Source organism: Myotis davidii, unplaced genomic scaffold (genome assembly GCF_000327345.1).
Source record: "Myotis davidii unplaced genomic scaffold, ASM32734v1 scaffold544, whole genome shotgun sequence".
NCBI lineage: Eukaryota > Metazoa > Chordata > Mammalia > Chiroptera > Vespertilionidae > Myotis > Myotis davidii.
Genome location: NW_006297018.1, coordinates 2,295,407 through 2,306,626, shown reverse-complemented (window position 1 = coordinate 2,306,626; position 11,220 = coordinate 2,295,407). Strand labels below are relative to the sequence as shown.

The 11,220-nt window shown below is 49.0% G+C and overlaps 1 protein-coding gene across 5 annotated transcripts in view; it reads left to right on the top strand.

The window, feature by feature from the left end:
* The window catches only part of PFKFB3 (6-phosphofructo-2-kinase/fructose-2,6-biphosphatase 3), a 29,782-nt gene that overhangs the window by 758 nt on the left and 17,804 nt on the right, over window positions 1–11,220 (top strand). For all 5 annotated transcript variants that reach the window (XM_015569740.1, XM_015569739.1, XM_015569738.1 and 2 more), the window contains exons 2-5: window positions 5–151; window positions 9,127–9,252; window positions 10,311–10,407; window positions 11,082–11,148. In XM_015569740.1, coding sequence (XP_015425226.1) covers window positions 76–151; window positions 9,127–9,252; window positions 10,311–10,407; window positions 11,082–11,148 — 366 coding nt within the window. In that variant the 5' untranslated portion in view covers window positions 5–75. The remainder of the gene's footprint in view (window positions 1–4; window positions 152–9,126; window positions 9,253–10,310; window positions 10,408–11,081; window positions 11,149–11,220) is intronic.

The following is an 11,220-nucleotide window of genomic DNA, read 5'->3' as shown; positions in this document are numbered from 1 at the left end:
GGAGTCGACAAGCCGATCTCTTCCCCAAGTCTGAATTATTCGCCAGAGGAGGGCCGCGGAGTCTAGGCTGTGAAGATGCCCCTGGAGCTGACTCAGAGCCGGGTGCAGAAGATCTGGATCCCGGTCGACCACCGTCCTTCGTTGCCCAGATGTGAGTACAGATAGGTGCAGGGGCCGGGCTGCAGGGGAGAGGCGCGCCGCGTGGAGAGCAAAGCCATTGTAGGGCGGGAGCTGGCACGGAGCTTTTGTACCGACTCCTCTCCTCGAGCGCGCTCCTGCGGGGCCGGGTACCTCCCTCCACCGCAGTCTCCGCTGGCTGGGGCGGGGCTCCTTCCACTCCTCCCGGGAGCGCGGGGAGGGGTTGGCGGTGGCGCGGAGCCGGGACAGCGCGGGCTCTTGCGCCGGCGCTGCACCTCCCCTGCCCGGTGTGTGCCGCGGGTGGCTCGGCTGGCCGCACCGGCTTGTTCCCCCCAGCGTAGAGGGAGCCGGAAGCCGCGAGCGCGCCGGGGTACTGGCCCCAGAGAGCAGGGGGAGGAAGCGCAGGGCACTGCAGTGAGCCTTTGCTTCGGGACCTTTGAGAAGGGACGCTCGCGTGTTCCCCAGTCCCGGCCATCCTCCCGTGCGCCCGCCGGGCTGAGTCCGGCCAAGGGACGAGGCCGCTCGTACGCGAAGCGTCACCTCGGGTCTCCATCTGTGCCTCACCTCTCTCTAACCCGCTCTCTTTACCTCTATTTCTTTTTGTTTGTTTATTTTTTGTTGTTCTTTACTTCTATTTCCATAGTCTCTCTTAGCCCCTCTATATTTCTGTCTCCTCCCTGCCTCTGTTTTCACCTTCTCTTAGTCTCCTTTTCCATACATTTTAATCTCATCTTTATATTTCCATCCCCCATATCTCTCCTTTTTTCTATATATTTATAACCTCTCTACTTTCTTTATATTTGTCCTCTCTTTTCACCTCTCTCTCCCTCTATACGTATTTCTGTCTCTTCTCTCTGCTCCCACCTCTAGCTCCTGTGCTGGGGCCACAAGAGAGCTCACTCTGGAACTAAGCCATTGGCCCCGGTTTGTCGGACGGTTTGTGGATCCCTGACTGTACAGTTGGCAGCGTTTCGCTCGGGCGGGCGCGGGAGGTGCACGCACAGTGCACCAACCTGCCCCGTCTGCCGTTGGCCAGAAATGCTTTGGAAAGGTGTGCCTTAGGTTCTATCCCTAGCTATGGAGAGAGTCACCTCTTAAAAGAGTAGTTCCAGTGGTTTGAAAGTAACACCGCTCCTCCAGGTCACCTGCCCAGGAGCCCATCAGGTGGATTGGGTAGAACCCAATGGTGGGTGTTTTGTCCCCAGCCAGGTTGGATTGCCCAAGTAAACATGGGATCCCAGATGCAAGCCCTAGGGATGGCTTCTAGGCCTCAGTGGCTGTTTAGGGGAGGTGGCTTGCTGACCTTTGCTGTTGTGACAGCCCACACAGCTGTGGTGACAGCTCAGGTGTGAATCACTGCCCCCGCCCCGCACGCCCACCTGCCCCAGGAGGTGGGGAGAACTGGCCCTGTGGTGCTCCTTGGTCATAGAGGTGATGGGGACCTGGTAAGGCACTCCTGATACTGGCGGCCCCTCCTCCACCAGCTTGTCTCCTTTGCTGGACCTGAGGGTTCTTGGGGCCACAGAAGCCTTAAGGAGAACTAACTGGGTTTATTTGCAAGGTAGCCAGGAGTTTGGCAGGTCTGCATCTTTTAGATGCACTCTTTTGTTTTTTAAAGGAATGCTTTATTGACTTTTAGACGGGGAGAGAGAGAAACATTGATGTGAGAGCCTCCTGTACATCCCCTACTGGGGATTGAGCCTGACACCTGGGCAAGTGCCCTGACGGGGAGTTGAACTGGCATCCCTTCGATGCATGGGATGATGCCCAATCGTCTGAGCACACTGGCCAGGACTAGATATGCTCTTTTTTTTTTTAAGTTGAATTCAATGATGAGAGAGAATCATTGGTTGGCTTCCTCCTGCATACCGCCTACTGGGAGTTGAGCCCACAACCCGGGCATGTGCCCTTGACCAGAATCGAACCCAGGACCCCACAGTCCTTAGGCCGATACTCTATCCACTGAGCCAAACCAGCTAGGGTTAGCTATGCTCTTAAATAGTTTATAAACTGTACTGACCACAGTCTGCTTGTATTTCTTTAAAACCTACTGGTGGTGAGAAATGCAGTGCCTCAAATCATGAGGGAGATTTGGCTACAGCAAGATGCAGGAACAATTCAGTTCAGCCCTTTGTGACTTGGAATAAAGTGTATTTACGGAGCACTTGGTAAACTGTAATTGGTCATGAATATATGTTGGTTCTCTCTCTTTATGCAAATGCATGCATTTGTGTGCGTGTGTACACACACACACACACACACGTGTGCACGCACATTTAGTAGTCCCTTGAGGTTCATGGTGGTGGGCTGAGGTCTGGGAGGAATGACCCTGAGTTTCCATGTAGAGGGCACAGATTGACTGCATTTGCCCAGTCGTGTGATTATGAGAGACACAAATGTGCAGTGATGCTTCCTTCCTCCAGGCATCAGAGACCCATCCATTAGACTCTGTCAGTCTGCACGTTTCACACGCCGATGAGAGATTTGCCTAAAAATCCCTGTCAGAACCTTTCAGAGCTTGGGGGTGGGGTGGGGGATGTTAAAAGCTGAGGGATTAATTCCCTTTCCCCGCCTACTTCTGGAATTCTGAGTGTGGTTCTGAGGTGTAATCTCAGATGTGTTCTTCCTTATAAAAATAACCGCAGCCTAAATAGTTATTACATGCCCTTATTTCAAGTAGCGGTGTCTTTTTTGGTTCCTATAGCCGCATTTGTCTTCCGTCGGAATGGAGAAATCAGGGTGTTTTTTCTTGGCATCTTTCCTGACCCACCCCCTTCCTTAATGGCATTTGGAACATTGGTTGGATTTTCTTCCTTCTAAACCTGTTACCATCTTTCTAAGTGGTGTTGTAACTGGGGGTCTGCAGCAGATTCCTCTGAGGCCATGGGGAACATTACCTTTCATGTGCAAAGAACAATAAAACATCAGGAAACCCCAGACTGATTAGTTTGATATTTCTTCCTTTGAAGCACATTCATTGGATGCCCTGTTAGGACCCCCCACATGGTGGTAAATACTTCTTATAAAGCCTGCAGCTTCCTTCAAATGCATGCTGTAACTTGGGGAGACTTAACGGAATTGGCCAATCAACATCATCGACAAGGACGTTAAAAATGACTGGCAAGGACTGCCTGTCCTTTCTCTGTCATCAGTAAAAGTGGAGAGCCTCCGCATGGGAGTCCCTGCTTATTTACCCACTCAGAACCTTCATTTTCTTGGCCCTGGTCAGGTAGCTCAGTTGGTTAGAGCATCGTCCCCATATGCCAAGGTTTCGGGTTTGAGCTCTGGTCAGGGCACGTCCAAGAAGCAGCCGATGAATGCAATGAAAAAGTGGAACAACAAATCAACATTTCTCTCAAATCAATTTAAAAAAAGAACCTTAGTTTTCTCATCATTAAAGTAAGTTGCATACTGTGTACTGATAGAAGGGTTTTCATCTCAGCAGGGGCTAAAAGCCACTGAAGGCATTCTAGTTTAAAGAAGGAAGGTAGGGGGAGTGTTTAAGAGAAATTCCTACCTATACTGTTGATACTTGGCCCTGGCTATACATTAGAATAATTTTGGGGATATTTTAGGGAGTGGGGAATCCATATGATACTTTACTATTTTTTATTTATTTATATATATATTTTAAATTTCTTTATTGATTAAGGTATTACATATGTGTACTTATGCCCCCGTTACCCTCCCAACCCCCACTCATGCCCTCATCCCCCTGTTGTCTGTGTCCATTGGTTATTGTTCAAAAGTTTATGTCTCAATTATCCATGAATAAGTGAGATCATGTGGTATTTTTCTTTCATTGACTGGCTTATTTCACATAGCATAATGCTCTCCAGTTCCATCCATGCTGTTGCAAATGGTAAGAATTCCTTCTTTTTTACCGCAGCACAGTATTCCATTGTGTAGATGTACCACAGTTTTTTAATCCACTCATCTGCTGATGGGCACTTAGGCTGTTTCCAAATCTTAGCTATGGTGAATTGTGCTGCTATGAACATAGGGGTGCATATATTCTTTCTGATTGGTGTTTCTAGTTTCTTGGGATATTCCATATGATGCTTTAAACCAAGTCAGAATTGCCACAGGGGAGGCCTGGGCATCCTGTTTTGTTTTTAATATATTTTTATTGATTTCAGAGAGGAAGGGAGAGAAAGAGATAGAAACATCAATGATGAGAAAGAATCATTGATTGGCTGCCTCCTGCACACCCCCCTCTGGGGATGGAGCCTACAACCTGGGCATGTGCCCTGATGGGGAATTGAACTCTGATCTTCTGGTTCATAGGTCAATGCTCAACCACTGAGCCACACCGTCTGGGCTGCATCCTGTTTTTTTTAAGAATGCTGTAGGTTCAGCCACTGGTGGAGAGCCACTAATTTAGGAAAGAGCACTTAAAGAATTTCAGGTGAGAGAGACTTCGTGAGCCCCAACCATGTCTCTTAGTACTTGTACGGTGGGCCCTCTCTTCACTTGTGGGTCTTAGTTTCCTCATCTGGGGTGATGAAAACTGTAAAGGCTGATGTTGACATAGGCGGCTGAAGAAAGCATTTCCCATGTACTACGTTGTAGTTAATCCTCCCAAGAAACTTTATGAAGCATCCCTCCATTTCACTCAGAAAAAGAAACTAAGACAGTGAGAGATCAAGGAACTTGTTCAAAGTCCAAGGAAGCAGTGGGAACTGGCTCTGAACTTTATTTGACTCCAGGCCTTGCCCTCTGAGCCACTATGGTATTGTATGGCCTCCGAAGGTTGTCAGATGATTCACTAAAACTGCCCTGTCCCTCTGTGTCCTTGGCAAAGACCATGTAGGGTTGGGAGGGCCATCATTGGACAAAGATTAGTTAGGCATGTGTTAAAATATGCATGCAAAATAATGAATGAATATGGTATTCATCAAATAGTACACAATAGGTTTTGAAAAAGGGTTGGTTCAGCCAGGTTCTCTCCCCCCTTCCCCCGCCCGCCAAGCCTCAGGCACATGCCCCTGGGGCAAGCTCACTTAGATGTTGGTTTTAAACATCAACTAAAGCAGACTCTTTGGGCTAATGTGATCCCAGAGAGCGTTTATGTCTAGTAGACAATAGTTAAGTGTTCACTATCATTTTCTGAACCTGCATTTCATTCTTCTAGGGCCAAGTGTATGCAGTCATTTTCCCAGAGAGCCCTTCCTATGTGATGATGTAACTGCAGGGTCACAGCAGATCTTTCTGTACAGAGTTTGGTGTGCCCTTGCCTGGTGGGAGTAGGTTTCAGTGGTTACTGTAAACACACAATGATCAACTCCATTAGGTAGTGTTGGGGACTGACCCACTCTGCATGCGTCTGTCTTTTCTTTTGTTAATCCTCACCCAAGGATATTTTTTCCATTGATTTTTAGAAAGAGTGGAAAGGAGGGAGGGGGGAGAGAGAAAGAGAGAGAGAGAGAGAGAGAGAGGTGAGACAGCCTTCTGCATGTGCCCCGATCAGTGCCTGGGATCCAACCTGCAACTAAGGCATGCACCCTTGACCTGCAATCGAACCCACAATCCTTCGGTGCAGAGGTTTGTAGGGCGGTGGGGGTGCTGATGCTCTAACCACTTAGGAACACTGGTCAAGGCTGCACGCAAACAGCCCCTTCTATTTGTTCCCCTTGGACTTGTCATTGAAGCAATAACTTACCCATTTGTAGAAGAGAACACAATGACTTGGGCATCTTTTTGAGGTTAGCATTTTGGAGGGTTTCTGGGGAGAAGATTTGTAGGAGGAACGGGAGCAATAGCAAAGTGTCTTCCAGTGGTTGATTTTATATTCTGAGCATGAGTTGTGGGTGTAAGTATAGTGGGTGAGGACAGCTGTCAACTACCTGCTTATGTCAGTGGGTTGTATATTATCAGAGAAGTTAATAGAGAGTATGTTAGCACATTATCAGATTAACCTGGTTGTAGGGCTGGTATGGAATTGCAGCCTCTGTCCTTCTGGCTGACCATTTTCAGGATTGGCTACTCGGTTCCGTACATCAGAGGGTTGTAGTATACGGACCTGAGTAGGGCATATGTCCCAGTCAGGGCTATATATGTCTAAGTTGTGGGTTTGATCCCCGGTTGGAGCATGTATGGAGGCAACACATTGATCTCTCTCTCTCTCTCTCAAAAAAAATCAGTAAAAACATATCCTCTGGTGAGCATTAAATAAACTGTTAAAAAATAAGGAGTAGGGAGGGATGATGGAGATTAAGACCCAAAGGTTTAGTCAAGTTTTCATGGTTTTCCTTTTCTATTTGAGACCCCGGAGCACCTGGGCCCAGGGACAGCTGTGGCCACCTTTGGTAGTTCCCCTTCCAGCTCCTTTGAATCTTATACAACAAGCCAAAGGAATAGGAAGAACGATTTCTGCTTTGCCAAATAAGGAACTGGTGGTTTATTTAGATTTGAGATTTAACCTGATTTTTTAGCTTAGGATATTTACTCTGCCATGTCTTTGTGCTTTTTTCCTGCCAAAGCATCTACTGCCAGAGGAGATTTGGAGTCCATTTGTATGATTAGTGGATAGTAGAACTAATCTCCAATTTGATAAATCAGTCAATATCTGTCTCCACTTCCTTGGCATGAGTCCAAAAAAGTATTTCATACATGTGCACAGCTCAGAGATTGTGTGTGTGTGGTGTGTCCATCTGTCTCTGCATGTTTGGATGCTCTTGGGAGCAGTAGATTTGTGGGGGCATCAGATAAGACCAGGGAAAAACCAATGGCTTGGGGGAAGGATGAGTACAGTAAGTATTGTTTGGGGGCACACGTGAGAACACTTCCCTCATGTATCACCTACAGCTGCCACAATGCATAGAGTAGGGTGTGTCTTATGTTCCCGTTGGTTTTTGGGGAGCCTGTCACCTTTCTCTGCTTGTCCCTTGGGATTCAAAAAAGCCCTTTTGTGCTTCTTTCCTCTACTCATGTGATCACGCTGGGCAGGGAAATTTCTAGGCACTTCTTTGTTCATGGCCACTGGGATCTGACGAATGTTGGCCTGAGCTTTTGTGGCTCCCGAATGTGTCCTGGCCTCCTGATGGCCTTTCTTCCTCCTCCTCCTCCTCCTCACTCCGCATGGAGGTCACTGATGGTCAAAACCATGAAAGAAACAGTCCCTGTGTATTATGCTTGCTTCCTCCTTGCCCCTAGCCCAGGGGTGGGCAAACTTTTTGACTCGAGGGCCACAGTGGGTTCTTAAATTGGACCGGAGGGCCGGAACAAAAGCATGGATGGAGTGTTTGTGTGAACTAATATAAATTCAAAGTAAACATCATTACATAAAAGAGTACGGTCTTTCTTTTTTTTTTTTTTAGTTTTATTAATTTCAACCGGCCCGGATCCGGCCCGCGGGCCGTAGTTTGCCCACGGCTGCCCTAGTCTATAGGTCCAGGGGACAGGTCTTAGACCTGTAGTGGGCGTTTGGACATCTGACCTCAGTTTGGTCACCAGGCCGAGTGTGGGTCTGTGTGGGGGCACATCCAGCTCAAGAGGAGGCGTTCTTCCTTCAAGCCTGTGCTTGTCAGTGGCCTGGTGGCTTTCTCTCCTCCTGCCCACCTGGCACTCGCCAATTAGAGAGAAACAGAGGCCCTGTCTAAATTTGACCGTGGCCTAGATTTGGGGTGCAGCATGAATACCTTTGCCTGCACCCTTGTAGCCGGTGCCTGGGAAGCAGTGCTGCATGGCTGATGAGGAGAGCTGGGCTGACTGTGGCAGCCAGTGAGCTCCAGGCAGCGCTGCTGGGCTGGGAGTGGGCAGATGGCAGTCTTTGCTCCCAGTGGGCAGCTCCTGGCTCACGTGTACTCATCACCAGGGTACTGGAGTTGCCTGAGAGTCTCAGGCAAGACGCCAGCCAAGGAAATACTGTGCGTGAAATGTTTAGAGTAGGGCTCTTTGGGATGCCTTTTTTTTTTTTTTTTTTGGCTGCTTTCTTAAAACATAGTGAAAAACCTCTCTCCCTGGTGTTTTGTCTTATTGAGATTCTGAGGAACATGGGACAGTAGTTAAGCAGCGAAGCCAGGGGAGATTCACAAGGCAGGAACGTTTGGGTTTCCCAGGACTCTGCCAAGGCTCTGTGACCTGGAGCATCTGGGACTCTGTTACCAGCATTTCCTTTTTACTTTTATGTAGTGATTTCAGAGAGGGGGAGAGAGAAAGAGAAAAACATCAATTTCTTGCTCATTGTTTATGCATTCATTGGTGGTTGATTCTTGTACGCGCCCTGACCGGAGATCGAACAGGAAACCTTAGCATATGAGGATGATGCTCTAACCAACTGACTTACCCGGCCAGGGCTTGACCTGCCATTTCTTAAGCAGGGCTTGACCTGCCATTTCATCAGTCAGAACTTGGCAGAAAAGGGCAGGCGAGTCTCAAGGACAGAGGAATTTATCTGTCACTCTTGATGGGGGTGGGACTGCATTCTGCTTCCCTGACCTACTTTCATTTGATAAACTCTTACTTGTCTTCTTTAAACACAGTTTTTTAAGGAAGGTCATCCAGACCTACTGTGTGAAGGTTGGGAAATTAATGATTGGCCTCTCTGTATTTCAGCTGTAGAAGCCCTACTCGCTCATGTCCCACTCCTACCTGCCACCTCAATTTGTATACTGCATTTGGAACCTGTTGACCTCATCCTAGTTAGTGTTGTGGGGGTGGAGTGTTTTTCTTACACTCCCAGGAGTGCCTTTTACTCTGGGGTTAGTAACCGGCTTCTCAGCTGGCTTTAGGGCTCTGGTATCAGGCTGGGAATTAAGGCTCCTGTCGTTCATCACCTGAAAACAAGATGGACTGCAAGGTGTGACTAAAGGGCTCTAGCCACCAGGGGGCGCTGGACCCGTTGGATTGTATAATGCCCACGGCTTTAAGGTGGGAATGAAATAGGATTTTCTGTGGAATTGTTAAGTTTGCTGTGGGGCACAGGATTTTGTGTCCATCCTTGAGCACTGCTTCATCCATGGCACTTTTCTTTGCTTCTCTTTCCAGCCTGTGGGCCGAAGCTGACCAATTCCCCAACAGTGATTGTCATGGTAGGCCTCCCAGCCCGGGGTAAGACCTACATATCCAAGAAGCTTACTCGATACCTCAACTGGATTGGTGTCCCCACGAAAGGTGAGGCCATGTTCCAAGGCTGATAGTCACTCTGCGTGTGGCAATCCTGCTCACCAACTCCTCCCCCATTGTTTGTTTGTTTTTATATTTTTATTGATTTCAGAGAGGAAGGAAGAGGAAGAGAGAGATAGAAACATCAACGATGACGCCCCGCGGCCCACCCCCCACTGCCCTATCTCTAGCTGCTGGGACTCACCACACAAGACTATCTTGGCTTGATCGCTCCCTATAATGGGGGGACTTTTTGTGGCTGTGTCCCACCATGCTGTTTACACTCCCTTACTTCATGTTGAGATCTTTTCTGACTGGCCGCTCTGTTAGTCCCTCTGCCCTGAATCCTGCCTAGCTCAGCCCTTGCCTCCAAGAAGCCTTCTCTGGCCACCGAAGTCTATGCTGATCTTTTTCCTTTAAATTCTTGTGATATTCACCACTGACGGTCATAAAGTGCTCCATACGATTGACGATATTGTGATGAATCTTTGCCTGGTTTCTCAACTGTGTGGGAAATGTCTTAAGAACAGGGACTAACTTTTACATTTGTCTCCCCCGCTGGGCCCAGCACAGTGCCTCACACAGTAAGTGCCCAGTAAATACTCAGTGCTTCCTGGGGGTGCAGGCTGCTGCGTCCGCAGAAGAGTGGCTGATTTGGACCTGGCTGTGGTGCGCAAGCCCGCTCTCTCCTGGGCACCATCGGCAGAAATCATTCCCTGTTTTCATTAGATGTATGGCTGCCACCTATTCTCACAGCCTCAGTCTCCAGCCCCTGACCTCAGGAGGCTGGACTGGAGGCTGGGCTGTAGGCGACAACCTGTGAAAAAGCAGGTGGCTCTGAGCCATGTTTGGTCTGGGGGAAGCTGGGCTGCCTTCTAGGTCAGTGATTGCACTGGACAAGGCAGTTCCCTTTCTGGTTTCCACATCTTACCGGGATCTTATTCAAGTTGGCACGTGCATGTGTGTGTGTGTGTTGGCTTGGCTTCCCTTTTTGGAGAGTGTTCCTAGCTGTGAGTGGCCTCTTCTTCCTGGGGGCCAGCTGAGTGACCGCTCTGTTCCCTCTGCAGTGTTCAATGTTGGAGAGTACCGCCGGGAGGCTGTGAAGCACTACAGCTCCTACAACTTCTTCCGCCCTGACAACGAGGAGGCCATGAGAGTCCGAAAGTAAGGCCCGAGCTGCTGAGCTGCCGCAGGAGGCTTTGGGTTTTGGTTTGCTTTGCTTTTGAAAGCCAGGCTTGGTAAGAGAAAGAGGAAGCTGGCCTGTAGGGTGGCTCTCTGTAGGTGACCATCAGATCTGGCCCTACCTCCGTGTGTATTACGAGGAGTTTCCTGGCCGCTCTGAGGCTTGCTGCTTTTATCTACTCCGGATGCTCTAATCCAGCTCAAGAACAATGTTTCATTATTCAGAATGAACAAAATTGTTTTCATGGAAAATCAGCTGTTTATACTGGAAAGGGTGGTGGTGTTGTGTTTTTTAAGCCCAAGGTGATCATGAAACCCACGTGCAGTGGTGTTTAACCCTGGCTATACTTTAGAATCACCAGGGAGCTTAGAACGATCCCAATGCCAGGCCTACCCCAGACCAGTTTGGTGAGGATCTATGAGCCAGACCTGGGCATAGGTTTCTTAAAAGCTCCCAGGGGGTTTCAGTGTGCAGCCACATGAGCACCACTTCCAGATGGTAATGGCAGCCCTCTGTGCAGCTTGGGTGGGAGCCTCTGGGCCTATGGGGTGTGCTCCTGGCAGCCCTGGCCAGCCTGGGCAGTTCAGCAGTAAGATCGCCAGTCACTGCTCGGATGGGCAGGCTCTGATGTGTGTTCTCTTTCTCCGTGTTGCAGGCAGTGTGCCCTCGCTGCCTTGAGAGACGTCAAAAGTTACCTGACGAAGGAAGGGGGCCAAATTTCAGTAAGTCGGGAGAATGCCGGCCCTATCTGCAGCCCTGGAATGGGATGGTGCCCTGGAGAGAGTGAAATGTAG